Source organism: Gopherus evgoodei, chromosome 11, assembly GCF_007399415.2.
Source record: "Gopherus evgoodei ecotype Sinaloan lineage chromosome 11, rGopEvg1_v1.p, whole genome shotgun sequence".
Taxonomy (NCBI): domain Eukaryota; kingdom Metazoa; phylum Chordata; order Testudines; family Testudinidae; genus Gopherus; species Gopherus evgoodei.
Genome location: NC_044332.1, coordinates 36,936,074 through 36,963,354, shown reverse-complemented (window position 1 = coordinate 36,963,354; position 27,281 = coordinate 36,936,074). Strand labels below are relative to the sequence as shown.

General features: G+C 43.8%; 1 protein-coding gene across 4 annotated transcripts in view; it reads left to right on the top strand.

Annotated features, from left to right (window-relative positions):
- AGPS (alkylglycerone phosphate synthase) overlaps window positions 1–27,281 on the top strand; it is a 184,094-nt gene that overhangs the window by 76,314 nt on the left and 80,499 nt on the right. For all 4 annotated transcript variants that reach the window (XM_030580509.1, XM_030580510.1, XM_030580508.1 and 1 more), the window contains 2 exons: window positions 2,207–2,286; window positions 12,519–12,599. In XM_030580509.1, coding sequence (XP_030436369.1) covers window positions 2,207–2,286; window positions 12,519–12,599 — 161 coding nt within the window. The remainder of the gene's footprint in view (window positions 1–2,206; window positions 2,287–12,518; window positions 12,600–27,281) is intronic.

The window sequence follows — 27,281 nt, the reverse complement described above, 5'->3', positions numbered from 1 at the left end:
TTGGGCCTGAATGAGTATGCAGCACCAAACATTGGGAACAGAGGTTACAAGGAAACCATGCAGACAGTTGCTCCTTTTTTTGGCAGTTAGCTGTGGGCATATATTTTTCTCGTGGTAATTTCAGCAATAATCTTGTTGAGGCTTTTTAAACAGTAGACTTTAGATAGTTTGTTTGCTCAGTTATATTCTTGAGTCATATTTGGCTCATTTCTGAAGCATCAAGTCAGTTCAGCTTCCTGAAGTCTGGGCCCAAGCATTTGATGTGCCTCAAAGAAAACCATTCCTTGGTATAGTGTTTTACACGCTGGGCCTTTTACACAATAAGCTCAAAAAGACAGGCACATTCAGATCCTGACATTTCTCATGAAGGAAGGCCTTGTGGCCAAACCCCCTCAGATTTGTCCTCAGCACAGAGATCTAGCGGCCTTTCAAGTCCTGTGTTGGGAAAGAGAAGACTTTAGTCCTGGAACTGACTACTTTTATAAGCTCCAGTGTCAGACTTGGGGTAGTTCTGGCATTGAGGAAACCACTTCCATCATCATCTGTCTGGCGCCTAGATTTGTCAGTGCTGGAAACTTCAAAAGTGCCTCTGTCCTCAAGGGAGTCAGTGAGTTTGTACGGACTCCCCATTTCAGAAGTCTTTCAGCTCTGTGGAAGCCTTTGGCTGAGTTTGCTTCTTATTCATCCAGAAATCAGGTCTTGGTCGAGCTTGACAGTTTTGGAGACTTCAGTTGTGCTCTTCTTTGCCCTTAAGCATATAAGGGTAAGAAAATGGGGCTAGGAGATAATCTCCGCCTTGGAGCATTCTGTGCCATTACAAAAGAAAAACATTCACATATCCAGGGAGTGCAATAGGCAGACTGGAGGCCCCTTTTCTGCCTCTTGTAATTCCAAGGGTACCTCTGTCTCTTTAATTATTGCAGAACTTGAGGAGTCAATCTGACTTGACCCTTCTTTGGTGACCACATAGGTGACAACTGTCAGTTGGCCTGTGTCTTCCAGCATAATACTCATTCTGTGCCAGAATGATCTACTGGAGATCCACATATAGATCTAGAGGATATTCCAGAGTCTCTTGATTTGAAAGTCTTTGTTTCGGGGGTATTTGGGTTGGCCTCTGTGCTGTCTGGCTTGGTCTTCCAGGTCTACCTGGACAGCTCAAGGAACAGGGTAACTTCACCTACCAAGAGTTAACATTACATGAGGAGCTTGCTCTCAATTCCCTGGGATAACTTTGTGCAGACTCCTTTTTCTTATCTCACGTAATCTGTGAATCACGTCGCCATATTATTAAAGACCTTCCTCAACTTCTTGAGAATCAAAGGACCTTTAAAAGGGTAGCTGAGATCTGCCTCTTTAACTCACAATTCTTCCTCTTTCAAAAGGGCTCAATTTCAAATTCAACCTCCTTTGCTACATCCATTTGTAGGACCTATCTTTTACCCCACCTCTGGTCAGATTCCACAACAAGTATTTCATATACTCATCTCTAGGTTTTATATGCTCTCTCTAGCCTTTGAGAAGTCTGAGGTCTCGAGCTGGCTGCTATGCAGTATATGACAAAAATGCGTTAGATTGATATCTTGGTCAAAAGAGATGTGACCTTTGGTTTTATTCACACACTCATGCAGTTCTGTACTCTCAACTTGGCATCTAGATTTGATGCTTGCTTTAGGATGACAGCTTTGTGATTCTTGTTTAACTAGAACTCCTCAGCCTACTTTCCCGGGACATTGTACTACTAGTTAGACTCTCATGAGCGGGAACATGTGGCGGCTACTTGAAGGAAGAAAGCTTTCTTACCAGTAACTGTGGTTCATTGAGGGTGGCGGTGCTTTGTATTTGCACCACACCCGCCTTTTCCCTCTCTGAAGTTCTATTCTGAGGTTTAAAAGACGGGAATGAGATGGTTGAGGAAATTTGATGGCCACCTTTAGCCTACGCTCTGAATGTTTGGTACTACAAGGTGGAATTTGTGCAGTGGAACAGGAACTCCTTTTATGAACTTTCAAGAAATTCTGAAACTCCAGGGGAATGTCCCACAAATGTGGTGCAAATGTAATGCACTCTCAAAGAAACAGTTAGTGTCAACAACCTTTCTAAGTGACATGTGCCACATACCTAAAATGTGTATCTTAGTTAAATGTGGATAACCAAGATCAGGACAAACTATTTCAATCTAAGTTGATATTTCCAACATTTGCAGGAGGAACAAGTGTTTCTAGTGCTCTTGAATGTCCTGCAGATGAGAGAAGAACTATTGTTTCATTGGATACATCACAAATGGTATGTAATACAAAATTTAGGGGAAACCTCGGAGGATTAACATTTAAGTTTACTGAAAATGTTTCAGAAGTTAAATTACTGTAGTATTTTGTTGTTACCTGATACTGCAAGAGGAAAAAGGGGGGGAAAGAAGTTTGCCCACAAATTTTTTTTAATTGCTTCAATATTTTATTATATATCCAAAAGCAAATAGAATGCAACTTTGAAAAGCTGTATCATATATGTAAACTACTGGTCACTGGAAGCACGCTCTATTCAGAGAGGCCCAGCATCGTTCTGTTGCTAATGTTATCAGTGTATCCTGCATGATGGCCATTGTGAAGGGACCTAACAAAATAGTACATTTTCTTTTCTATTGAATGCTCCTTGTATCCTTGCTAATGACATGTGAATTTGCAGGTTACTGTTTAAAATAGCCGTATACATTAATTTGTTACAAATAGACAAATGTAAAAAAAAAATACGGTGTTAAGAGTCTTAGCATTTTTACCCTGGTGTAAAAGTTACAGGGGTCTTAAAGGGACAAAAGTTTGCAAATTGTAGTTGGGAAATTTTTGCTTGCTACAATAACACCTAAGATTATTATAAGTGAAATATTAGAGGGAGGATGATAGTCATAGTTCTACTTGCATTTGAGTGCACTTTGTGCAGAGTCAGTTTCACTGTGCAGTGTTTTTTGCACAGTAACATTTACAAAACACATGTCGGCAGGGAAGGACTCATGGTCAGTGGTAGTACTTTAAACTAAACTTTCTTTAAATTGACTAGATTTCAAGTTGACAGTGTCCCTTTAAATCAGTGAGTGGATGTATTATATGCTACATTGTGGAATTACAAGGAGACTTCAAGTTTGTCACATGCTTAGCGCTATTGAAACTTCATTTTCTGTATTCGCTACTTTTCCATTGGTAGGAGGAATTGCACACTTGTAAAAACAGTTTTGTAGCTGTGCAGTAATCAGACGCTACCTTTCAGAAATGACATCCTATTTTTAATCTAGTATTGTGTTCTGTAACATTTTGCAAAGCTGTGTTGGCTTGCTTCTCCATTCTCAGTCACTCCTCAGAGCACTTCTTTGTCCTGAGAGCAAAGACTCGGTTTTGACTCCTTTTCTATGGCAGTTCGGCTAGCAAGGCAGCTTGCAGCTTTGTCTTTCAACCTGGCTCAGGGAGTTCCTCTTTTATAAGAGCTCCTAGTGGCAGCTGCTCCTTACTTTCACAGGCATCCTGAATGGAGTGAAATTGAGGAGCACAGACAGCAGTGCTCACGTGTGTGGACTAGAAGTGATCTGTGGCCCACAGTGTGGGAACCTCTGTCAAGAAAAAAAAGCAACTTTAAGTCATTAATTGTGCTATGGTGCTCTTCTCAATCATCCAGTTGCATTAAGAGTAAATGAGAACTACGGGTTGTAAATGAGTTTACTGTGACTTGATTAATTAAACGTATCTGTTAAAATATAGAAAATCTGGTATGAGCATCAGACGTCATTAGTGAAACAGAGTAAAGTGAAAAATATTGTTGTCTGAACTACAAACTGAACATCTCTCTGAACTAGAGCTGTCAGTCAGTTAACTAGTGATTAACTCAAAAATAATCGATTAAAACAATCATGATTAATATCACTGTTAAACAATAGAATACCAATTGAAATATATTAACTATTTTAGGATGTTTTTCTACATTTTCAAATATATTGACTTAGATTACAATACGGAATACAAAGTGTACAGCACTCACTTGTTTTTTATGACAAATATTTGCACTGTAAAATGATTAAAAAAAGTGTTTTTCATTTCACCTCACAAGTACCATAATATCTCTTTATTGTGTAAGTGCAACTGACAAATACAGATTTTTTTGATACGTAACTGCACTCAAAAATAAAACAATGTAAAATTTTATTGCCTACAAGTTCACTCAGTCCTACTTCTTATTCAGCCAATTGGTAAGACAAACAAGTTTGTTTACATTTGCAGGGGATAATGCTGATGGCTTCTTATTTACAATGTCAAATGAAAGTGAGAACAGGTGTAGACATGGCACTTTTGTAGCCAGCATTGCAAGGTATTTATGTGCCAGATATGCTAAACATTCATATGCTCCTTCATGCCTTGGCCACCGTTCTGGAGGACATGCTTCCTTGCTGATGATGCTCATTCAAAAATTAATACATTACTTACTTTTTGACTGAACTTCTTGGGGGAGAATAGTATGTTCCCTGCTCTGTTTTACCTACACTCTGGCATGTATTTCATATTATAGCAGTCTTGGATGATGACCCAACACATGTCCATCTTAAGAACACTTTCACTGCAGATTTGACAAAACTCAAAGAAGGTACCAATGTGAGATTTCTAAAGATAGCTATAGCACTCAACCCAAGGTTTAAGAATCTGAAGTGCCTTTCAAACTCTAAGAGGGATGAGGTGTGGAGCATGCTTTCAGAAGTCTTAAAAGAGCAACAATCCAATGCAGAAACTACAGAACCCGAACCACCAAAAAAGAAAATCAGCCTTCTGCTGGTGGCATTTGACTCCTGACGGTGAAAGTGAACCTGCGTCAGTTTGCACTGCTTTGTATGGTTGTCGAGCAGAGCCAGTCATCAGCATGGACGCATGTTCTCTGGAATGGTGGTTGAAGATGAAGGGACATATGAATATTTAGTGCATCTGGCATGTAAATATCTTGCAATGCCGGCTACAACAGTGCCATGCGAACGTGTGTTCTCACTTTCAGACGACGTAAATAAAAAGCAGGCAGCATTATCTCCTGAAAATTTAAACAAATTTGTTTGAGCGAGTGGCTGAATAAGAAGTAGAACTTGTGAACTTGTAAGCTCTAAAGTTTTACATTGTTGTATTTTTGAATGCAGTTATTTTTTGTACATAATTCTACCTTTGTACGTTCAAATTCCATGATAGAGATTGCATTACACTACTTGCATAATGTGAATTGAAAAATACTATATTTTATTCTTTACAGTGCAAATACTTGTGATCAAAATACAAAGTGTACAGTACTCATTTTATATTCTGTGTTGTAATTTAAATCAATATTTTTGAAAATGTAGAAAACATCAAAAAAAATTTAAATGGTATTATTGTCTAACAGTGCAATTAATTGTGATTGATTTTTTTTAATGGCTTGACAGCCGTACTCTGAACATATAATAGGTGCCTGTTATTCTGCTGAAGACCCATTGCAGTAAAAAACACTTAGAGTTTAAACATTTTGTCTCAAAGAGAACCACTGAACAGGAACAATAGTATAAGATAGAACATGCATAAAGGTCTGTTTTGAGGCACTGAGTGATTCAGTTAACTTAAGTTCCTCAGATCAGTTAACTAAGATGCATGTATAATGAGGTTAAATGTTCAGTTACTTTAGGAGTATAGAAATAAGGATGTTTTTCTGGGTTTGAGTAACTTAACCAACTTTTAATGGGAAATGCCATTTTTATTATGTGAAAGCTTTATATTTGAAAGACCCTGTTAGGTAACTGGCGTCGAACTTATTTTTTAAATTTCTGTAAAGATTTTACGCAGCGTAATATTCATCAGTGCATTAGTTTTTCAAACTTCAGTGCATCTTTTTTGTTTGGATTTAAACAATCTTCTTTTGAGTATGGGTCACCTGAGCCCAAAAATTCTTGTGAATAGTGTCCACGGTCTGAGCCTGCATCCTAGGTCTCTGCTTGATCAGTACTGAGGTTATAAAAGAAGGTGCGGCCTGACCACCTCTCCAGTTCCTCCTTGCTGCTGCATGGCCTGGGTTGTAATTCTGTGTCTGAAACTATCTCTCATATCTGTAAATATAGTGGTTCATAGTTTTTAGTTTTTTTTAATAGTTTCGATTCATATTTCCCCACCATGGAGACCCTCTCCATTTCCTACTCTTGGAAGAAGGACTATGCTCAGAGTTCCAGGGTTTAAGAACTGTCTCCTGTCTTCTTTGCTTCTTGGTCAGTGGTGACCACTTACATGCCTCCCCAAGGCAGTAAAGGCAGAGCATCTCCACTAAGTGCAATATCAGCTCTCCTGCCCTCCCCAGACCCAAGAGGGATGTGAGCTTCAACTGAGCAAGTATTTCATGCAGAAAGCCATGAGACCCCAGTTGGTTTCAGGCCAGGAAGACCACCCTCATTGTACATTGGTCTCCATCCTTGAGCAGTGCCCTTCCAAGTAGGAGCTCTGAGTAAAGACCAGATCTGATAAATTCAAAGATTTGCTGTCTCAGGCTTCTCATAAGAGTAAGACACTCTTACAGACACAAGAAAAGATCTTCCTCCAGATCTGGTCCCCAACTCCTATCAAATCAGGTGAGTCTTCATGTTTGTGTTATAAAGTCTTAGGCCTGCTTAAGCCTTCTGGCCATATGAGTAAGACACACAGGAGCAAGGATCCACCTGTACTAGCATGTAAGCCAAACTAGCTTCTCCAGCCTACTGACCACTAAGCCAGATCCAACTATACCGACTACTGGGACACCTCGCACTCTGGAACAGACTGAGACGTATACCTCCCCGGAGCATATTTTCACCCTGCCATACCCAGTCTCTTCTGCTTTCAGGTCCAGCCCTTCTGAGGGGTGTTTCAGCATCAAAAGAGGAATCTACTTTTGAGAAGGAAGTACTTCTCTCTTGCTCTGTCCACGAGATGGAGTCTCCATCTACTGGCACCTACAGTATTGCTGATAGAACAAGATCAGGCCCTTTTTGTCTGCTGAATCCAATATGTAGGATGAACCATCTCCTCCATAAAGGGAAGTTAGCCTGGACAGGCTTTTAGAGTGTCTTGGTCTCATGCCCACCCCCATAGCTCCCCTCGCCCTCCTCCGAGACTGCTATACCCAGTGTCTTGGGATCCTCCCCAAGCAGCCTTCAAACCAGTATACTGCTCCTATTGGATCTGTGTGCGCAGCTTACCATCCATCTTCCACTAAGCAATAGCAACTGGCTCCGCTGGAATATGCGAAGGAGGGAGATGAGCCAAACCCATCACTGCTGGTGGTACCAATAGGCCTATTGTCCTCCACCTGATGAGGCAGTTGCCCCAGCCACACCATCCCTGCCTGATGCCCATTGACTATACCAAGAATAATGCAGAGGGTGGCAACTGAACTTCAGATCCCACTTGAGGATATTCTTGATACCTGACATAAGCCTGGACATCCTGCGGACCCAATTGGGTAGCTCTCCCAGGAAATGAGGCCATGGAATCAGCTAGTGTAGTATGGCAAACACCATGATTATGTACCTACCCCAAAGGGGCTGAAAGATGATACTTTGTACCTGTGGAAGGGGCACACTTTTTGTTCACATCCCCTCCCCCCAACTCCCTAGTAGTACAAGCAGTCATGGAAAGATCCAGAGAACAACTTGGAGAATTAACTTTAATGTAAATTAGATTAAAGTTTTAAAATCAACCATACAGACATTTGTTTAAAACTGATTTCTATCCCTAAATTAAGAGAATAATTTCATCTGTTGGATCTTTCTCCTTTTCTCCCTCCTACTCAGAATCCAGGAACCGTGTCTTCAGAGTGGCCTTGCATAGATGGCCCCAGCACCACTAATTTTATGGAAAGCAGTGCCCACTGGGGAAATACAAGTACCCCCCCCCCCCCACACACACACGCTGAATATTCAAAGCTGCAGTTGTAAAATTAGGCAGTCCCAACCACACCAGTCCCTCCTTTCTGTGGCAGGGCTAGGCTTTGGGGGCCTACTCTATTTTCAGTGATCTATTAAAATAACTAAAAGACCTAATTTTAACTGTTAAATTGTATTCTGGTTGGTGCTGGGTAGTTTATACCGTTGAATGCTTAGTCTGGGATTTTCAAAAGAGCCTTAGGGTGTTTGATGTCCAAATTCCATTGAACATTAAGGGGAGTTGGGTGCCTAGCTTCCTTAAGCATCTCTGAAAATCCCAGCCTTGTTTTTTTTAATGAGATTAGGGTTCTTGTAGCTTTTTTAGTAGGGCCATTCAAGTCTCCAAAGACCAAACCCATTCTTTTCTAGATCATTTTGCCTATATTTTTCCCTCTATCACAGAAGGGCAAACTTGTCTTGCATTCTGATCAAGAATCACTTCACTGTGTAGCTTGAGTAGTGGGACAGTGAATTTCACAGAGCAAGTCCAATGTCAGGAAGAACAGAGCATTCAGCTGCAGTCTAGATTCATTTACACTACAATGTTGCACTCAGAAGTGGAAAAGCTTTTCTCTGTGGTTAGCAGATAGTATTCTACAGCCCATCATCTTCTACTGTTCTGACACATATAGGTGGTTCTCCTCTTTCAGTGTTGTAGTGCAGTCACCACAGGCTTCCCCCTTCTCTGGCTTACTGCTAGAACTTGTATCTCTGTGGCCACAATTAGTTTCCACTGCTCCTGACCATTTCCTTTGCCAGTTCTATTTTTTTATATGGGATTTTTGAGCAGTGGCAAGCAACCTTTACTCCTTCTTCCCTCCTCCTACTCTCCTAGTTTCAGGTATGTAACAGCATGTGACAGGTGCCTTAATGGGTGCAAATTGATGGTCATCCAGGGCCATGGTGTGCAGTTCAGCAGTGGGACACCACATCTCCCAATGCTGCTGGACTGCGGATGCCAACTCAAATCCTGTTCTTATCCAAATTCACACTTGCTTTCGTAATTGGGGAGAAGTTGGGTAAGAAGGTGGAGAGGAATGCACCCAAACCGAAGCAGTCCTTTCCCATCCTATGCAGTGCCTCACGAAAGGATTACAAGCCCAACAGGCAGAAATGCTCCTTTTGTCCAGCCTCATCACAAGAGTACCAAAGGAACGATAGCAACAGGAATGCCAAAGAGAACCCTTGACCCTTGTATCAGATGGCAAAACCATAGGTGGTGGCAGTGACACCTCTTAAAACTCACTGTGGCAACAAAAGTCTATGCCTCTGATCAGACAATATTCTACTTCTCAGATGAAGGGGCTTTATTCACTAGACAAGTGGGTAAAAAAGGTAATAAGTTCAGGTTATCTCAGACTAAGAACCTCACCTCACCCAATCACCCATTTCAAGCAACCCTACCAAATGCAAGCTAGTGCTAAACAAGATCTCCCAACTTGCAAACATAGGAGCAATTTAATTGATATCCTCAGAAGAGAGGTTTTTAGGGCTATACTCCATATTCATCTAGAAACGTACCCGGGGATGGGGAAGTCAGAGCCCTCCTAATTGTCAAATGAGTGAACAAATGGATGAAAATGATCAGATTCAGGATGGAGATTCTAGTCTCAACAAGTAGCACCCCGTCCAAGGTGATTCCTTGCTTCAGTGGACATAGCAGATCTACACAGCCTCATACATCCATGTCACCACTGTCCATGGAGATTTGCGTATTGTGTGGTCCACTGCCTGTAGAAAATACTGCCATTCAGCCTTTTGTCTGGTCAGAATCAGATTCACATCTCTGAGCACTCTCCTCCGTCTTTTCCTGGAAGACATTCTGAACAGAGCTCCCACCAAAGAAGCAGCATACAGTGCCACCCAATGGATAGTGGAGCTGCTTCAACTGCATTGCTTTGTGATAATCACCAAGAAAAGCTCATTGATCCTTTCCACAGAGATAGCTCAGCTGGGATGGATATAGACACATCTGTGGCCAAAGTTTACCATCACTGGACAGATGGGAGAAAATCCAGAACCTGATATCTGTTAAGGAATACACAGCTATTCGCAGCTTAGTATCTCCAGCCACTGGGCTTCCTAGTTAATGTATAGAAATGACCCCTGGCAAAATTCCATATCAAGTTTCTCCAGAAGGTTCTCCTTATGGTGAGGAACCGCATTGGGAATGTATGCAAGATAGATCCTGATCCCAAGCCAGGTCCTGGGCTCCCTTGAATGCTGGATGATCGCAGAGAATGTCCACAAGGGTCTTCCTATATCCTTCCTATATCCTATACCCAAAGATACTCAGCCAGCCTGATGAGGTGGGGAGCATATCTGAGAGAGAACAGTGCAGGGCACATAGAACTGCATAGAAAGGAATCAGCCTCAGCCTCTTGCAGCTCAGAGTGGTGAAGCCCTTCGAGGGTTTCAAAGCCACATACAGGGCAACTACGTACTGGTGCAGAACTGTGTCCTTCCTTATCCTGTCATATTTAATGTCTTTATCAGTGGTGAGAGATCCATGTGAATCAAACCTTGTGTTCACAATCACAGGTTGTGGAAGAAAACGTACTGGCCAGGGGTGCCACATTCCTTATTGCAGATGTCAAAAAGGTTGAGTTATCTTGATTAGACCAATGCACTTAGGAAATCAAGAAGTCACCCAAAGGCTACAAATAACTTGCTATCTGTCAAAAAGGCAATTTCTTGTAGTGCCAGAGTACCTCATGGTCTTAGAGCTCACTGTTAAGGCTAAAACAATGTTGAAGACATGCCCCTGATTCTATCATAGAAACCTGCAAATTGACACAGTTGGGTGGATCTAATGCTTTTTTTTTGAGAGCAGTTCCACAGTCCTTGTTTAATGAGAACTCCTCAGCCCACCTTTCTCAAGGCCTGTCATTCTCTCTAGACTTCCACAAGTGTGAATACATAGAGGCCAGCTTGGAAAGTTACTTTGATAAGTAACTGGTTCTTCAAGAGTGTTCTCTGCATATTCGCACTGTTTGATCACTTTTCACTTTTCCTTGGAGTTTGACTTCATTAGAAAGTTTAGGTTTTATGGAAGGAGCTTGAGGTGGCTGGGGCAGTCCAGTCCCCTTTACCTCTGTTACAGAGGTTTGCTGGCTCAAACAGGCACTGTTTTTCAGATGATTCCTGAGGCTCAGCCATGTTGAGATCCCGCAAACCTTCAAAAAAGTTCCTATAGATTTAACCTCTGGACTACATCTATGATTTTTTTTTGGTCATCAGAACAATTTTTACTTAAAACTTAAAAAAAAAAAAAAAAAAAAAAAAAAAATAGCTTTGGCCCATGACACATTGACTTAGTGTGGTACAGAGTCTGGCAGATATTCCCTGTGTATGTGCCAAAGATGCAGTGTCACTATCCTTATAATATTCAGTTACAGAAACAATCTGATTTTATTCAGGTGATCAACATATGCACACAGTACACTTGCTACTTAGATTTTTATTTTCATTGTTAGTGTGCTATTAAGTCATATACATTTATTGTAATATGATAGAGAATAGTGTATTTGACATCTTGAAGCAAATGATTAAAAAAAATGTTACTAAGTGTTGCTGTCTTCTGTGTGCCTCTTCAAATCATCTTCATGCTATCGCTCCTCAGATGTTTTTCTTTGCCAGCCTGAACAATGGGCTTACATTTCTTACTGTCAGGTGAGGGTGTGGGGGGCAAAGCTCTTGTGATGCCATTCCTCCCGTAAAGTGGGCTGATGGAATTTGCCAATCCAATTTTCTTTCTCCATCATCAAGTGGAGGCAACTCTTCTGGCTTGACTAGGTTAGATTTTTTTGATTCTTGTCTCCGGTTATTTTTTTCCAATCCTTTCTTTTATCCAACTAGCTAGTTTAGAGTGTGATGCATTTGTACTGAAGGGTTCTTTCTTCTCCTCGTGTTCGTTCATGCATTCTGGGGTGAATGTAGAGCAGGGTCCACTTGTTGAAGCAGTAACTATAGCCTTCAGTGGTTTAAATATTTACATTTAAGTTAAACTGCGCTAGGCTTGAACTTGTCTTGATAAATACCTCACTTATAGTTTTGCCATCTTGATGTAAAATTCAAGAGGGCAGGTGCACGAAGGAATAGAATGCGACTTGCCTAATCGAATACTCTTTTTACTCCCGGGCTGCACCAGATTTTTTTTTTATTCTTAGGCACTGACATGTAGATCATTCAAGATAATTGAATACTTGTATGCCAGATATGAAACTCCTGAACACTCCTCTTTCTCCAGAATTTTGGGTGACCTAATTCTCTCTGGTTTTCCTGCTTCATATTGCTATGCCTACACAAGCAAACTTTTCACCCATAATTTACCACTGATGCATCTCCATTTGTAGTAGCAACCATGGAAACAGTATTGTAGACAAGACTACATGACATAAAGGTAAAAATGCCTCAGTCTTGTCTATCTAGCTTCTTCTGACACCATAGATGGAACTACACTGTTGGTAAATTACAACTGATAAGTTTGCTAATGTATAAACATCCTTTTGTGAAGCAAGGTCACTTATAAGTAAATTCCAGAACTGTAGTGGTCTAACATCCAATATTTTTTTTACAACAGAATCGAATTCTCTGGGTCGATGAGAAAAACTTAACTGCTCATATAGAGGCTGGCATTGTTGGACAGGATTTGGAAAGACAGGTATTCTCAATTTCCTGCGAAATTTTCAATATTTCTTGTTTCAGGTTGATTATTCGTACCTAATTAAAGTTGTTTCAGGTGTCTGATCTAAGTCATTGAACTGTATTTTCATCCTTACACAAATTTTCATGTCCACTTTTGCTTACCATTTATGCTTACCAAATTTGTAAGAATTGTATCGATAGTTATGGACTGTGTCTAATCCTGTATATTTGTTGCATTTTAATTGAAAAATCCTTGCTAATATTAAATGCAAATCCCATGCGAAATATCCTAAAAGTGAGCTGTAAGTTTTTTTAGCATGCAATATGTGCTTCTATCTGTGCAAAAGGGTGGCTGCAACGCATCACACTTAGTATCAAATACATAAAAGTATGAAACTAAATATATAAATCTGCATTACACATTTCTAATATCCAGCCAGGTATATGGGAGGTTGGTAACTTTGAGGGAGAAAGTTATGGTAGTTTGAAAATACATAGGTAAGATTTTCAGATATTTGAGTTTCTTGTAAATTTAATCTAAACTCTGCCACCCTTGGATTTTTAATGGTGATCTTACTAATTAAGTGTTCTTGTAAGAATGTTTAACTTTAAGCTTGTGATATGTACTCTCAAGTTTAAGGCAAGGTTAATGAAATCCTTGGTCTGGGAATTAGTTGTCTTTGAACTCTCTTGTAATGGACAGAAGTTTTCCTCATTCTAATGTTTGGAAGTAATTCTGAAGTAGTCATAAGGCAAGTGGAGAACTCTTCCCAGGGGTATGTTCTAATATTATTCCTGGGTGGAGTTTTGGCCTCACTTTATAAGTTAACTCATTTCTCTCAGTTCAGATGTTCCTTTGGACAAGTAGTAGTACTTAGTTCTTACATACAACTTTTCTTCAGTATATCTCAAGTAGACCCTAATAATGGGCTGGAGCATTCTGGATCCTGGTACACAGGGAGTGGGGCTCTGACCTCCCTAGTTAAGGCCTGCAGGTCTCAGCTCACATGAAGCGGGTATAAGGAGGGGCTCAGGCATCCCCACGGGCAGGGATCCACAGCTCCCAGATCACAGGGGAAGGGTATGAAGAGAATCTCAGTCCTGCTGAAAGGCCATCCCTGGCCTGTCCCTCCCCCTGAATTTAGCCCACACCTGGTCAGGCTCCAATAGATGGGGGGGCGTCATTGAGATTCTGGTGTGTTCACACAGGGGGAAGGGAGAGAGGCTCAGAAGGCTCCTGTATCGTGGCAAATGAGGGGAAGGAGGGGAGAATATGGGGCTTACAGTGGCCCCTGCCCCTATCCTCGTCTGTACCCCCAATTACTCACCCCCATGTCCCCTTCCTGGTCCTGCCCATCACCTGACCCTTCCCCCACCGCTATCACCCACACCTCTGTGAGGATTTGCATGTGTAACTTATTTTCTTTTCAAAAATAATTTTAGCACCTTCTGAATAGTCTATTGTACTCAGATTACACTTTCCCAAAATTAAAAAACAAACACTTTGATAGAGGCAGACTCTAGCAAGATGCTGCCTTTTTCTCAATTTCAGATTGCTATGGCTGGATTTGAACTCTCAGTGCTTAGGTTGTGTAGCTCAGGTCACTGGCTGTAACTTCCCCCTTGAGATATTCAGGCCACGTGCGTTAGAGCTAGCTTTCAACCTCTTGCCCCTTCTCCTCTCTCTATATATGCACAGTGTAATCTGTTTGAGAGCCTGGTGCGTGCCTAGCTGGAGAACCAAACACTTTGGTGGCTAATGTATGTATTTGATTTTCCCCAAAGAACTAGTGGGTGGCATGCACTCTGGGTAAATCTCAAGGATTTGAGACCCTGGTACAATAATCTCAGTCCTGGCTTCATCTCTATCTGTACGTGAAAAAAGTTGCCAAAACGTATCAACTTCAAAAAAAAAAAAGTGGTTTTTTTTAAGGAGGCGTGGGGTGGCTGTATCTTGGAAACCTGTTGGTCAAATGGCTCCAAAATTTGCTCAGTTGTCAAACCCCGTTCTCCCATGAGGCAATCCAAGTAACCATGTGGATTTTAGAGCAATTAAGAGTCATGATTTAAACAGAAAGTTGGTCTTAATCTTAATAAAGACGTGACTGTAGCAATGTTTTCTAAGAATCCCCAGCATCCTTCAAGGTCTATGTTCAACTACGTACAGCTGGTGGTAGATGTTTGCTTAACACCTTCTGGGGTACACTGACTTCCCATGATAAAGCAAGTGGGAGTCCAAAGCTAGCTGCCAAACCTCCCTAACATGTAAGAGAACAGTTAACTACAGGTATGCCGTGGAATGGACTAATTGCTAATTTAAGAAACCCATCCTTTGAAGGCATATATGAATTCTTCAGTACACCTGTAAGAAAAGATTCTGAAGCAATAAGACTTTTGATAAAGGAATTTAATAATTTAATTGAGGAGCAGCTTTTTATTGAGGGATGGGGGGGTATTATAGCTTTTTACCAAATAGATGTGTGTCAGACTTTACTAACAGAGCTGTTGCTGGTGAGAGAGATGGCCTTTCATGCCTCTTATTTTATATCCTCTTTTATCATTTGATGTAATATTTTAACCTTTTCAAATCTCTGGGTTTTTTTAAAGGTTAGAATTAAAATGCACAGAGCATATTCCCTTAATTTAAATGACATTTTTCTAGGCTAGTAACTTCTGATATTTCACCAACTATTCCATCCTTTAAATGCCATACAATTTTTCCTTCTACTAGAGTAAGGCATAATATTCCCTCTCCTGCTGTAACTGCCTTTCATAACTTGCAAATTGAAACGGTACATTAAACTTAAAACTCTTGCAGTTTTTCCTTCAGAGAGTCTTCTTGAGGAAATGGAAATGGAATTTTGAATTGACCTTTCAATGGAAATTTTCCTCACAGTAATCCTCACAGTAATATAAAGAGGCTCTAGCTGACAATCTGGTCAGTGCTGAATATAAATTTGTATTTGTGGTAAGATTTTAGCACATTAAATATATTTGGGCACATTAAATATATGTTAGGGAGTTCATTATGCTTTCCAGGGTATGCAAGGAATACAGAATCAGGCAATGTGTTAAACTTACGACTTGTAATAAATATATTTTTATTAAACAACTTGATTGCAAGCTTATTAAAATTTCAGTGATTAAGTTAATAACAGAAAATACTAGAGGAGGAGACAGTTAAAACCAAGGGGTTCTTGTTGTGATTATTTTTAATTTAAGCACAATGTGCTCAGCATTGTACCTAGGGTGACCAGATAGCAAGTATGAAAAATTGGGACAGAGGGTGGGGGGTAATAGGCCTCTGTATAAGAAAAAGTCCCAAATATCAGGACTGTCCCTATAAAATCGAGACATCTGGTCACCCTAATTGTATCTGATATATAAATAGTCCGTGCCCTCAAGAGCTTACACTCTGAAGGGCATGTGGGGGGTTGGGGGAAGAAGCATTGAGCAACACAGAGAAGGGAATAGCTGAGTTTTTATTTAATTCACTACTTCTCAGCATTGCAGAAAGTAAGTCTTTGGCAGAAGTTTCAGAAAATGGTGGGATGGCAACCACATGAAAAGGACAGCATGAAAAAATGATGGGAGATGGAAATGAACAAGGCGTTATTGCCACTGGACCAGATATGAGGGTTAGTGAAAAGTTCTGAAGATGTAGGCTGCAGTGAAGGCCTGGAAAGTAAAGATAAGAACAAATGTAATGTAGCATGCAGGGTGGAACCAGTGGGTGTAATCAGGTTAGCATGGGGTGGTGAGTGTTAGAACAGTGGGTGAAGACTATATGTAATTTTAGTGGCTGGGGTTTGAGAGGCTGGAGAGGAAATTAATATAGGAGATGACCAGAGGATCAATCAACATCTTAACAATCAAGCCAGAGAGGAAGAGTTGGATTCTTGGAGGCAAAACAGCATATGTGGTCATGGCTGAAATATGTGGGGAAAGAGCAGTTTGACTCTCAGTTTATAGGGCTGGGTTGTGTAAACAGCAATAGAGGAATGGGGGAAGTAGAGATAAACTTGGAGGGAAAATAAAGATAATTTCTGTTATGCTTTAGATGCCAGTGAGCCATCCCAGGGGAAAAAATGTCAAATGATCTGATGATTAGGAGTGAATGGAGGGACTCGCAGGAAAGCATGGGATAAGAACTGTCATCTGTATGGAAATAATACTTAAATCCTTGTGAGCAGATGAGAGAGCCTTGAGGGACTCCTAAAGAGGGGACATGAAAGAGGAACTGCAGGAGGCGATGGTGAAAGAGAAAGTGGTGAGAGGAGGGTAAAAGAAATAGTGCCATCGAAGCCAAAGAACAAAAATTAGGAGGGAGTGATAAGTTATCAAAAACAGCTAAAAGATCAAATGTGGAGTAAAGCCTTAAGATTTATCTGGGTAGAAGTCATTGAAGACCTTGGTGAGAGAGTTTTCAGTAGAGTGGAGAGAACAGAAGCTTGATTGGAGTGTATCCAAAATGGAGTTAGAGGAAGAGAAACTTGGAAGTTGTAAATGATCTGTTTGATTATTTTAAAGTGAATGGAAAAAGTATGTGGGACAATAGTTGAAGATGGAGTCAGTGGCCTTTCTCAGGATATAGCTACTAGATCTTGCTTGTAGTTTGAAAGGAAGAAGTCACAGCAGAGACTGAAGAAGAGTGAAAGAGGATCTTGAGAGGGAATGGGGCAAGGGGACAGATGGGAGTCTTCCGTGGCTTGACACGAGGTACATTTTTCTCAGGGGTAACTCAAGGCACCAATGCACCAAGCACATACCTAGGCCAGCAAGCCGAGGGGGGCAGCCTACTGGTCGCCGTGGGGGTGGCAGTCAGGCTGCCTTAAGTGGCATGTTGGTGGGAGGTCTGCTGGTCCCGCGGTTTCAGCGGCAATTTGGTGGCGGGTACTGGTGCAGGACTTGTGCAGGTGGACCTCCTGCAGGCATGCCGCCGAATCCACGTTACCAGCAGACCTCCCGCATGCATGCCTCTGAAAGCGGGCGGCAAAATACATGGAGCTGCCTCTGATTTTTCTAACATGCTTAGTAACTTAAACACATTTGAAAAAATTCCGCAGGGTCTGCATATTCCAAAATGATCGGGGTAGATGAGGCTGATACACAGATGTGCACCCAAAGAGTGGCGGTGGGTACACTAAACCCACAATAATAGAGTTTTGAGTTTAATTTCCCTTCTTGATTGTATACATAATTGCCTGAAAGTTCTATACAGAAGTATTAGAAATAGTGCTACCTTTTGGCTCTATAAAAAGCAAAAGTTAGCTACCTTTTAGAGTCTACTAATGCAGTTTTTCGTGGTAGTGATTTTAATTGAGGAGTTGGAAGATAACTTTAAAAAAAAAAGTTGACAATTGCATTCATAATATTGTTGGTCTGACGTTTGTCCAGAATAATAATTTTGAGTATTAGAATTGCTTCATTCTTAAAGGAAATTACTTTTCAAACTTAATTCCTAAATGAATTATTTTTAGCCTAGAGCTAAAATCTTTAGACCGAAAATAAACAGGCTCACAGACGTGGCAATGCTTATCTAGATAAGGGCAGAAGAAACCTGAATGGAGCTGAAAACTTGTGTGCCAAGTCAGACCTGTATTGAAACTAGCAAAATATTGAAACTCAGATGCTGGAATGGAAAGATGTGAATTTATAGGTGTTTTTTTAATAACTTAAATAATCCATTAAAATGACTTGTGCTTTGTAGCATATCTGTTAATGAGCAAGGCAGATTTCCTAAAATATTAAGTTGCCTAGCACTCTATTACAAGACCCTGTTCTTCTCTGCCAAACTTAACTATTTGGGCTGAAATTTAATTATCCTGGAAAATGTCAGCAAAAAGGATTCATCTGTTTCGCAGACTAGGTTAGGGGAAAAGGCATCGTTGTGCCCATTTAAAAAAAATTCTTAACCATTTTGTTGAGAAGCTGTGGAGTCTCCATGCTTTGGAGCAGGGAGCTAAAATTTGGTGAGGGGTTTTTCCTTGCATCAGAGTTGTATAAATTTGACCAAGGTATGAGTTGCTGAATGACAGTTTGCACATACATAGAGACCTGTTTTTTTCACCACTTTTGCTGAAGATGTCATTTGAGCACGCTTAATCCCAGGACTGCATGGGGGGTTCAGCAGGACTACCTTCAGTTGCACTGCCAGGTACCCAGGAAGCCATGTGGCATTAGAGCTCAGTGCAGGAGACTTTCCTGTGTGCTTTAAGGTGCCCCCGGCTGGCACCTGGTGAAGAGGAGGAGGATTGGAACAGCTTGAACAAAATACAGAAGGGGATGAGGAGTCAGGCCTGGAGAGATGTTACTGGGAGGAGGGAAGGATGGCATCAGGAGGACGACATGCTGAAGGGGTCATGGAGAAGATCTAACCATTAGACTATGATCCCTTTAGAACCTGGAATAGAACCCAAGATTCTGGAGTCTCAGTGCTTCTCTGCTCTCTGCCAATAGCTAGAGCCCTGGGTTTTATAGCAAATACAAAACAACACTTAATAAAAAGAAAAGCCGAATATAAAACAAAATTAATTGGAAAAAATTCACCCCTCATCAGTGGCTCCTGTGGCTCGGTGTTGGGCCTGGCTCCCCATACCAGATGTTGTGATCTGGCACATGGAGTTGCAGCACTGCTCAGGTTTGGCCCGGTCACCTTCCTATCATCATGATAGGGGTATGGGCAGGTCAAACCTGAGTGGTGCTGCAACCCTGCTCTCTGGTCCTATTATCCCCTGAGGACAGGAGCCACTACTGCAGGGCACATGTGAGGTGGATTTGGTTTGTGATCCCCTCAGCCCCCAGGGCCTGTTACGCCACTCTTCTCCTTGGTGTAGGAACCATCCGCTCCGCCCACCCCTCGCTCTTTACTGGATCAAATGAAATAACATGAAATTCCAGAAAAATAATTATATTTATTAAAAAAAAATATTCCATAGGGATGTACAAATAGCTGTGAAGCCTAGTGGCAAAACATGTCTTAGCTTCCTCTAGTGGCTGGCTCACATAGGATGACAACCTACTACTGCTATTATTTGCTCTGTTGGCTCAAGTGGCAGAGCTCATGGATTTAAAGGTTCCAATGTTGTTGAACAAACACTTGGACTACATGCAGGAAACTACATTTAAAAAACTGAGATTGCAAACTCAAGTAAACAAAAGTTAGGAAATACCAGAATTAAGGTTGCCTTTGTGACGTTAACTTGCCACTTCCCCCACCCACTCTATGTATATTCATTATGATGGTCTTTAATTATGTGTTCACATTTTTCCTAAGACTTCTGCCTTCGTTAGTTGTACAGTTGATGAAGCTGTTTGTCTGAAGGAACCCTGCCTTTATTTGCTGGAGTAGTTGGAAAGTATGTAGTGAAATGAGGCGAGGGATTTGAGGAAGAGAGGGGGTGATCCTGTGGTTAAGATAGTTGCATACCACCTTGGAAAACTGCCTTCTGCCTCCACCACAGAGTTCCTATGTGGTGGTACTCAAGTCACTTAAAACAAACTTTTCACAGATGGCCACTAATAGTGTGTTCCTCATTTTCTGGGTGTTCCCAACTGGACACAGGTTCTGTCTTGCAGTTGTCCCTGCCTGCAGGTATATAGGATCTTGGGGAGCAATTACCACACAGCTGGGGTCCGAATTAATTTCTTTATTAAAGGAAAAAAAAGGAAGTGGTGGGAATTTAATAATGAAATACGATGGGATGGTGTATAGGGTGTTTACAATAGACAACGATTGGGGGGGTTCTTATTGAACAGTGTAGGGAGTTCTAATAGTGGGCTACAGCAAGTGTGGTTCAGCACAATGGGATACAGTACAGTCAATAAGCAACTCTAGATACAGTGTGGAAATGCAAAGCATACCCAAAAGAAATGCAAAATAAAATGGTAGCTTCTATATGAGTTAATAGCTAGATACACAATGTAACACAGTGGCATCAATGTAAATACAAAGTATATCAGAAAAGTGGAGGCAACCAATGGGGTGTTATAATTACAAGTAAAATGTGAGTTACAGTACAACAATACCAATATAAAGGCTGGGTCAAGAAACAGGAGGGGGGGGGAGTGAGTGATTAGCGGTATGCAGACGAGCGGCTGGAAGCAGCGAGAGACTCTGAAGCCCTGCAGGGTAAGGACAATGGAGCAGTGTGATGGTGATCTTCGGTAGGGGAGGGGCAGCGGAGAAGTGTAAAGAAGGGCTAGAGAGAGGTTTAAGCAACAAGCGGACACCAAAAACAAAGGTTAAAAAAACCAGCAAAGGGTTTGGGAAGTTTCACGGGGAGAAGCAGCAAGGGGTTTGGGAAGTTCAGAGGGAGTGCAGATGCGGGGGAAAAAGCAGCAATGGGTTAGGGAAGTTATACAGGGGGAGAAGCAGCAAGGGGTTTGGGAAGTTCGGAGGGAGTGCAGATGCGGGGGAAAAGCAGCAAAGGGTTATAACAGGGAGACACGGAGGAGCACACAGAGGGGGAGATTGGAGCGGGGGAAAAACAGACACGGGAAAGTTCAGGGAGAGATCGGGACAGCAGGAAGGCGAAATTAAGCAGCAAAAAACCTTATCTATCTTAACCAACGACTAGGCAAAACAACAAATATCACAATTCTAAGCAAAGCTATAACAAGCAACTATACGGAGCAACAAAACAGTAAACTATAACAAGGCAGTTGAAACTTACAAGCTCTACAATCTTAACAAACTATGACTTATTAAACTAAAAAAAAACAAGACCTATGGTGCACCTTATGCTATGGGGAGGTTACAGAGGGCAGAGTGGTATGTGTCCAGGACCCAACTCCCAAGGAAGCCAAGGGATGGTGGCTACAGCGGTGGATACAGCTGAAAGCAGAGAGCCCCAAGGCAAAGCCCACAGGAGCAGAGCTTAGCAGCGGCACAAACTTATTTTTAGCGGCAAAGAGCCCTGGAGTTTGAGAGGTTTTAAGACACAGACCAAGGTTTAGCTTGAGTCTGTGTGCTGGGGAAACAGAGCCAGCAGCTAAAATAATAAAATAAAAGTATAGAAAGTTTTACAGAGGGATTCTTACCAGTCCCCAAGGCAGCAGCAAAGGCAGAAGCAGCAGCAACATCAGAAGAGGCAAGGAGGGCTCGGTACAGTCTCAATAATCAGGAGATCTCTCAGGTAGCAATTTGTTCTTCGTGAGGGGGGGCGTTCAAAAAACGGGGGTACGCTCAAAAATAAAACGAGAGCGGAGAAAGGACCCCCCAGAACCCCTGGCTGATCAGACCAGGCAGCAATGCAGGAACCTTTCAGAGGTGTGTTTAAAAAATGTCTAGTTTTAAAGGCAAACTTGGGCAGTTTCCCGCCAGTAATCCTGATAGGCTCCCTCTGTCACAGGGAAAAAAATGAAGGTAAGCCCAGAGACATGCCTGGACGTAGTCCTGTGCAATCGGTGACTCAAGAGCACATGAGGCCTATGACTCATGCCCAGGATCTTAAAAACACATTAGGTCTTGCCGCTCTGGACATTGCCTACCCTACACCAAGCCCAGGCTCAACGAGGTGATAACAGGACTAACCCTTTGAACAGGGCAGTGGTCCCACTTAGCACGCAGCACAAGTGGCCATCCCTTTGAGAAGGGCAATGGCTCTTGTTAAACAACTTAAGGGGCCCTCCCTTTGAGAAGGGCAGTGGCCCTGGTAAACAACTTAACAGCCAGGGAAGGGCGGCCACAGAAGAACAGAAAACAAAATGGAGTCTGGGGACAGCTGTAAGAAACAAAATGGAATAGGGGATAGCTGTAACAGACATGCCCCCCTGGCCGACCTGAACGGGCTGTGAGGGGAATGTCCCATGCAAAGACCAAAAAAAAAAAAAAAGGAAAAAAAAAAGGTTTTACAAGTCGTCGTCTTCGTAGTATGGAGGTGGTGGTTTGCTGCTGTCCAAGAGGATGGAGGAATACCTCACCTGCAAAGGCAGGGCTGACACAACCTTATGAATTAGCTGCTTGACCACTGCTATCCCCAACAGAAAGGCCACAAAAACAATAGCCACGGTAATAAGCCACTGCTTGATGGACTGAGCCCAGGTCCCCAGCCGGACCACTGAGCTTGCCACCAATCCCACTGCTGACGCTCTTCACGAATCTGGACGGCGAGGGAGGATAGTTGGTCAGCCACGGCTGAGACGTTGTTCCACCCAGGCTGAAGGCGCAGGCAACATTGTCCTTTAAAGCGAGGATCGAGGTCCTCCAAGGCGACACAAAAGTCCTTCTGTAGGATGGTCTGGATCAGAAGATGGTTCTGCTCGGCGTAGTTGGCTAGGATAGTGAGGGCGTCGCTGGTTCGACGAAGTCCTTCTGCTGTGATGTTGGTGAGGGCCTCCAGACCAAGCGACAGTCCACGGATTTGCTGTAAAGTTAAACTGTAGGAGAGGGGGTTAAACTGTATGTACCCTCCTATGACCATCTCGGTGGCTGTTCGTCGTTTGCGTGGTGAGGAGAAGGGGCGATGGTGGTGAAAAAGCCCTCCTCCCTTTATGACGAGTTGCCCGATGGCACATACACCCTTTGGGAATGCGGGTAGAGCAGTCCGGGCAATGTTGTTCCCACAGAGCCACACTTGTCCTGGGGAAGAGGGTAAAAACTGGTCATGGAGCTTCGCTGGGGGGATTTCTGGCCGGGTGGTGTATCGACCTCCATCCATAGTAGGTGGGCGGCTCTGACCTGTCTCAGTTCTACATGGGTCTGAGCTGTGGATAAGTATTGGGTGGGGTTAAACACTCTACTTGTTGAAAGATGATGAACTCAGTGCAGTATCTTGAGCTTCCTTTCTTGGGGTTTGAGTTAGGTCGAGGTCCTATGAACCATTGGGTGCAATTGGGATACTGCCCCAACGGAGTGGGATTGGAGAAGCCAAAGAACACGATGCAGGGGGCTGCTGGGAGTGGTCCTGTCACCGCAACAGGGGTCTTCGGTCATCGCTGGTGGTGTTGCACATGAACAGAGGCCGATGAACTCACTCTGTGTCGTTGCAGGCTGAAGCTGGATGCTGTGGAGTCAGGTTTGTGAGGGGGAGGAACTCCCAGAGGAAGGGGGACCCTCCCTCTGAGGCCTTTGGTCTTGTACAGGCAACACAATCGTGTGATGGGGGGACATCTGACAGGTTCCCGATGAGGACCTCCTGTAGGGCGTAGGCTCTCAACCAGGCGGTTTTCTCGAGGCGGGGCGGCAATCATGGCGACTGATTCCTATGGAGACATAAAAGAAAAGTGAGCCATCTAGGGCCTGTTATGACCGAACACTAAGCCAGCTGTGGTGGACCAGGTCAGTCTTGCCCCGTCCATCTATTTGAATATGATAGGTGTTAGGGAACTGGCCAGGTGTGATGATGGTGGCTGCTAGTGGAGTGCAGGTTCCCTGGGCATTGGGAATAGAGACCCACACTGGCTGAGAAATACTATAGGCAGGTTTCCAAGGTTCCCGCGGTTTAGGAGCAATCTCTGGCCATCGGCTGTATGCTGTATTAAGGGAAATGAGGGCTTGAGGCAGCACCCGGTCCCACTCCTTGTGCCCCCATCAGATACAATCCAAGGGGCATAGGCACTCAGTTGGGCAATAGCCCCTGGCTCAGTGGGAGCTGCAGTGGAGGAGGACTTGAGGGCCCAATGTCCAAATACCTCTTGGGCCTGGTAAACGAGTAGCTCCCAGGTAGCAGGGGCTCCCTGGAACTGGGGGGGCCAGCGTGAAGGTGAGGTATGGGAGAAGCTCCACATGAGGCCCCTTTAGGGTGCCTGTGGCAGATTTACCCCATGGGAGAGCACACTGGACAGCAAGCATGGCAATGCCCACAGGCCCATAACAATATTCGGGTCCTGACAGCTTCCGGGCCTGATTATGGACGGGGAGGTCCTCTTGGGACACAGTTACGGCCACATGGTCTGAGGACACAGTGAGGGTAATCTCAATAGGGTTGGTGGGATTCCATCGAGCCAAGGTGGGCCCAGAGCCCAACCAGGCAGCCAGGGAAGACACCGCCTGCTCGGCCTCTGGTGTCCAAGGGGTTTTAATGTTCCTGACATATCGCTGCAAAACAGATAGTTGTGGCAACAAAGCAGCAGGGAGAAACTGTCTGTGATAGTTAATTACACCTAACACATGCTGCACTTCGCGTCTGGGGGGAGCTACCCCCAAGGGGAAAGAATTGGTGAGTGGGTGGTAAGTTAAGTGGTGTAGCTGTCCCTTTTCTACAGTAAAACCTAAAAACTGAAAGGTAGAAGTAGCAGTGAGGACACTTTTAGGCAAACTGAGGTTCCACCTATCGGTGGATAAAGCGGCCTGAACCTGTTCAGTGACCTTTTGTACTTCAGTTGGTGTGGTGCCAGTTATAAGAATGTTGTCCACGTAATAGACAACATGAATGTTGGGGAGGGATGGTACCTTCTCTAATGTGCGGGTTAGGGCCTCACTGGCACAGGCAGGTGAGTTTTTGTACCCTTGGGGACACGCTTGCCATTGGTACTGGGCTCCCTGGTAAGCGAAGTTTAACAATCCCTTGGGGTCATAGAGGGGGATCTGATAAAACCTATCTTTTAGGTCTATTGTACAGGCCCATTGGTTAGTGTCGTCCAGTAGGATGCGTTCTATAGTGGGGATATCCCATTTGGCAACGAATGCTACTGATCGTATGTGTTTGTTAGCGGCGCGATAATCTATAACCATCCTATACTCATTGGTTTTGTGTGGTTTTGGGATTCCCCATGCACTGGACAAGTATTTGCTCGCTGACACGCCGAATCTTGTTATCATTAAGCAGTGTTTCAATGAGCTGGGCAATGTGTGGTTGATCTTCTGGGGCTGTGGGTATGGGTCTGTATTTCCAGGGTGTGGGGTTGAGAAGTTCAGGTTCATGGGGGGGCACTGTTACCCGATAGGGTGACTGGTAGTGCATCAAGCACGGCTTCGGACAGTTTAAAATGCCGTAGCTCCTGAACCCCAAGGAGTGGCATGGGTCCCACTAGGGCCCGAAATGTTACTGGTGTGTGGCCTATGGATGCGTGTACCTTTACTTCTGCACGGGGTTCTGTGCTGTTGAGGCCTTGCACATAAATGGTGTGTCCTGTGGGGGTGTGAGGGATGTGAGGAGGAACAATGGACACCTGTGCCCCCGTGTCCAGCAAAAAGGGGATGACGAGACCCTTGTCAAAAACTAGCGGATAATAGGGGCGGGGGTCCCCTTGCTGGGTGCTGGCCGCCACCAAGCACCCGGCCATTACCTGTTTTTTGGCTGGGAAGGTTCTGGGCGCTCTTCCCATCCTAGAGCTATGGCCAAGGCTCTTTGCTGCTCACTGTTGAGCTTACGTACAACCTCCTTAGTGAGGCCCTTGTACAATAAGAACCCCAAAATTTTGCGTTCTGTAAATGAATGCTGTGAGTACTGGGGCCTGGGTTGTGAACTGGCATGTGGGGGGTGTGGACTGATGTGTGGTGGGGGTGGACTGATGGGTAGAGCTTGGGCTGAGGGCCATCTTATTTTCTCGAGGGCTTCATAGAGTCGCCCAGTGGGGCGCCTAGCATACCCCCTTAGCCACAGAACTGCCCCAGTGTCAGGGGTGGTACTGCTATCCAAGGCTAAGTCAATGGCAGCTTCGTCTATGGGTATCTCGGTGGGGTCAATAACATGTCTGAAGGCATTGACCTGGTTAATCTGGGCCTGAGTAAGCCCGAGAGGGTGTTGGGTAGGGGACCACAGCATGATGGACACATGCTGCGATGGCACATCTGAGGGAAGAGATGTCCTTGACGCTTCCTCTGGGGACTTGGATCCCTTGAAGGGAGTGCTGTAAATGGAGGAAGGCCAGTGCTGGGGCAGTCAGGAGCCATGCAGTGTTAGATATTACCAGGCTCCCTGAGAGACCCCTGGACCAGCTACTGGTCCTGGCTAATACTATGCCCTCTTCTCTATCCACTAGCTCTTGTCCGTTTTCCAGAGGCAGGCGGCCTAGCCACAGTAGTGGTGGCTCATTGGCCCCCCCTAGCGGTGTCCGAGATGAACTCCTTCATCTCTGCTTTGGAGCGGGGTCGGAATTCTGTCACCTGTGTGGTGTTGCCCTGGTTATCAATCTTTATACGACTGATGGATACCGGCAGGGCTTCACCAGAGGTGACAGTGGGTGCAGGTTCATGGGCTTGGGCCTCTAGAGGGGCTGAAGGTAGGGCTGGGTATAGTGGGGTTTTCTTGAGGGGAGATGAGGCCTCTGGGTGGGTATATGGGGGTGGTTTTTCAGGGGATTTATTGGGACTGGGCAGGCTAGGGGTCAGTGGTGGTCCCTCCTGGCGAGGCTGGCTAGTGGCCTCCTTGGCCGAGGTCATTAGGGCCCCATGGAAAACAATTAGTTTATCAAGGGCCTGAGCCAGAATCTCATAGGTAGCTGTGGCTACCTTTTGGGGCTTATATATGTCATGCCACAGTTTCTTGGGCTTTCGAATTTCATCCAGCTTCTGCACCAGTTCTGTTAATATCTGGTGGGTGGGGGACCCCTGCAAAATTCGAGGTTCAGGGGCGAGCTTAGATGGAGCCCCCCCGCAGGTTTTCACAACCCTTCCCACCTCTCTCCAGAGGCGGGTGGGATCTGAATCTGCGGCTGGCTCTCCTGCCTTAGTGCAGACTGGCCGGAGGCTGGAATCAGCAGGGCTGGCCCTGAATGTGGGGTGGCAGATTAAGAGGCACCCCACATCAGTGAG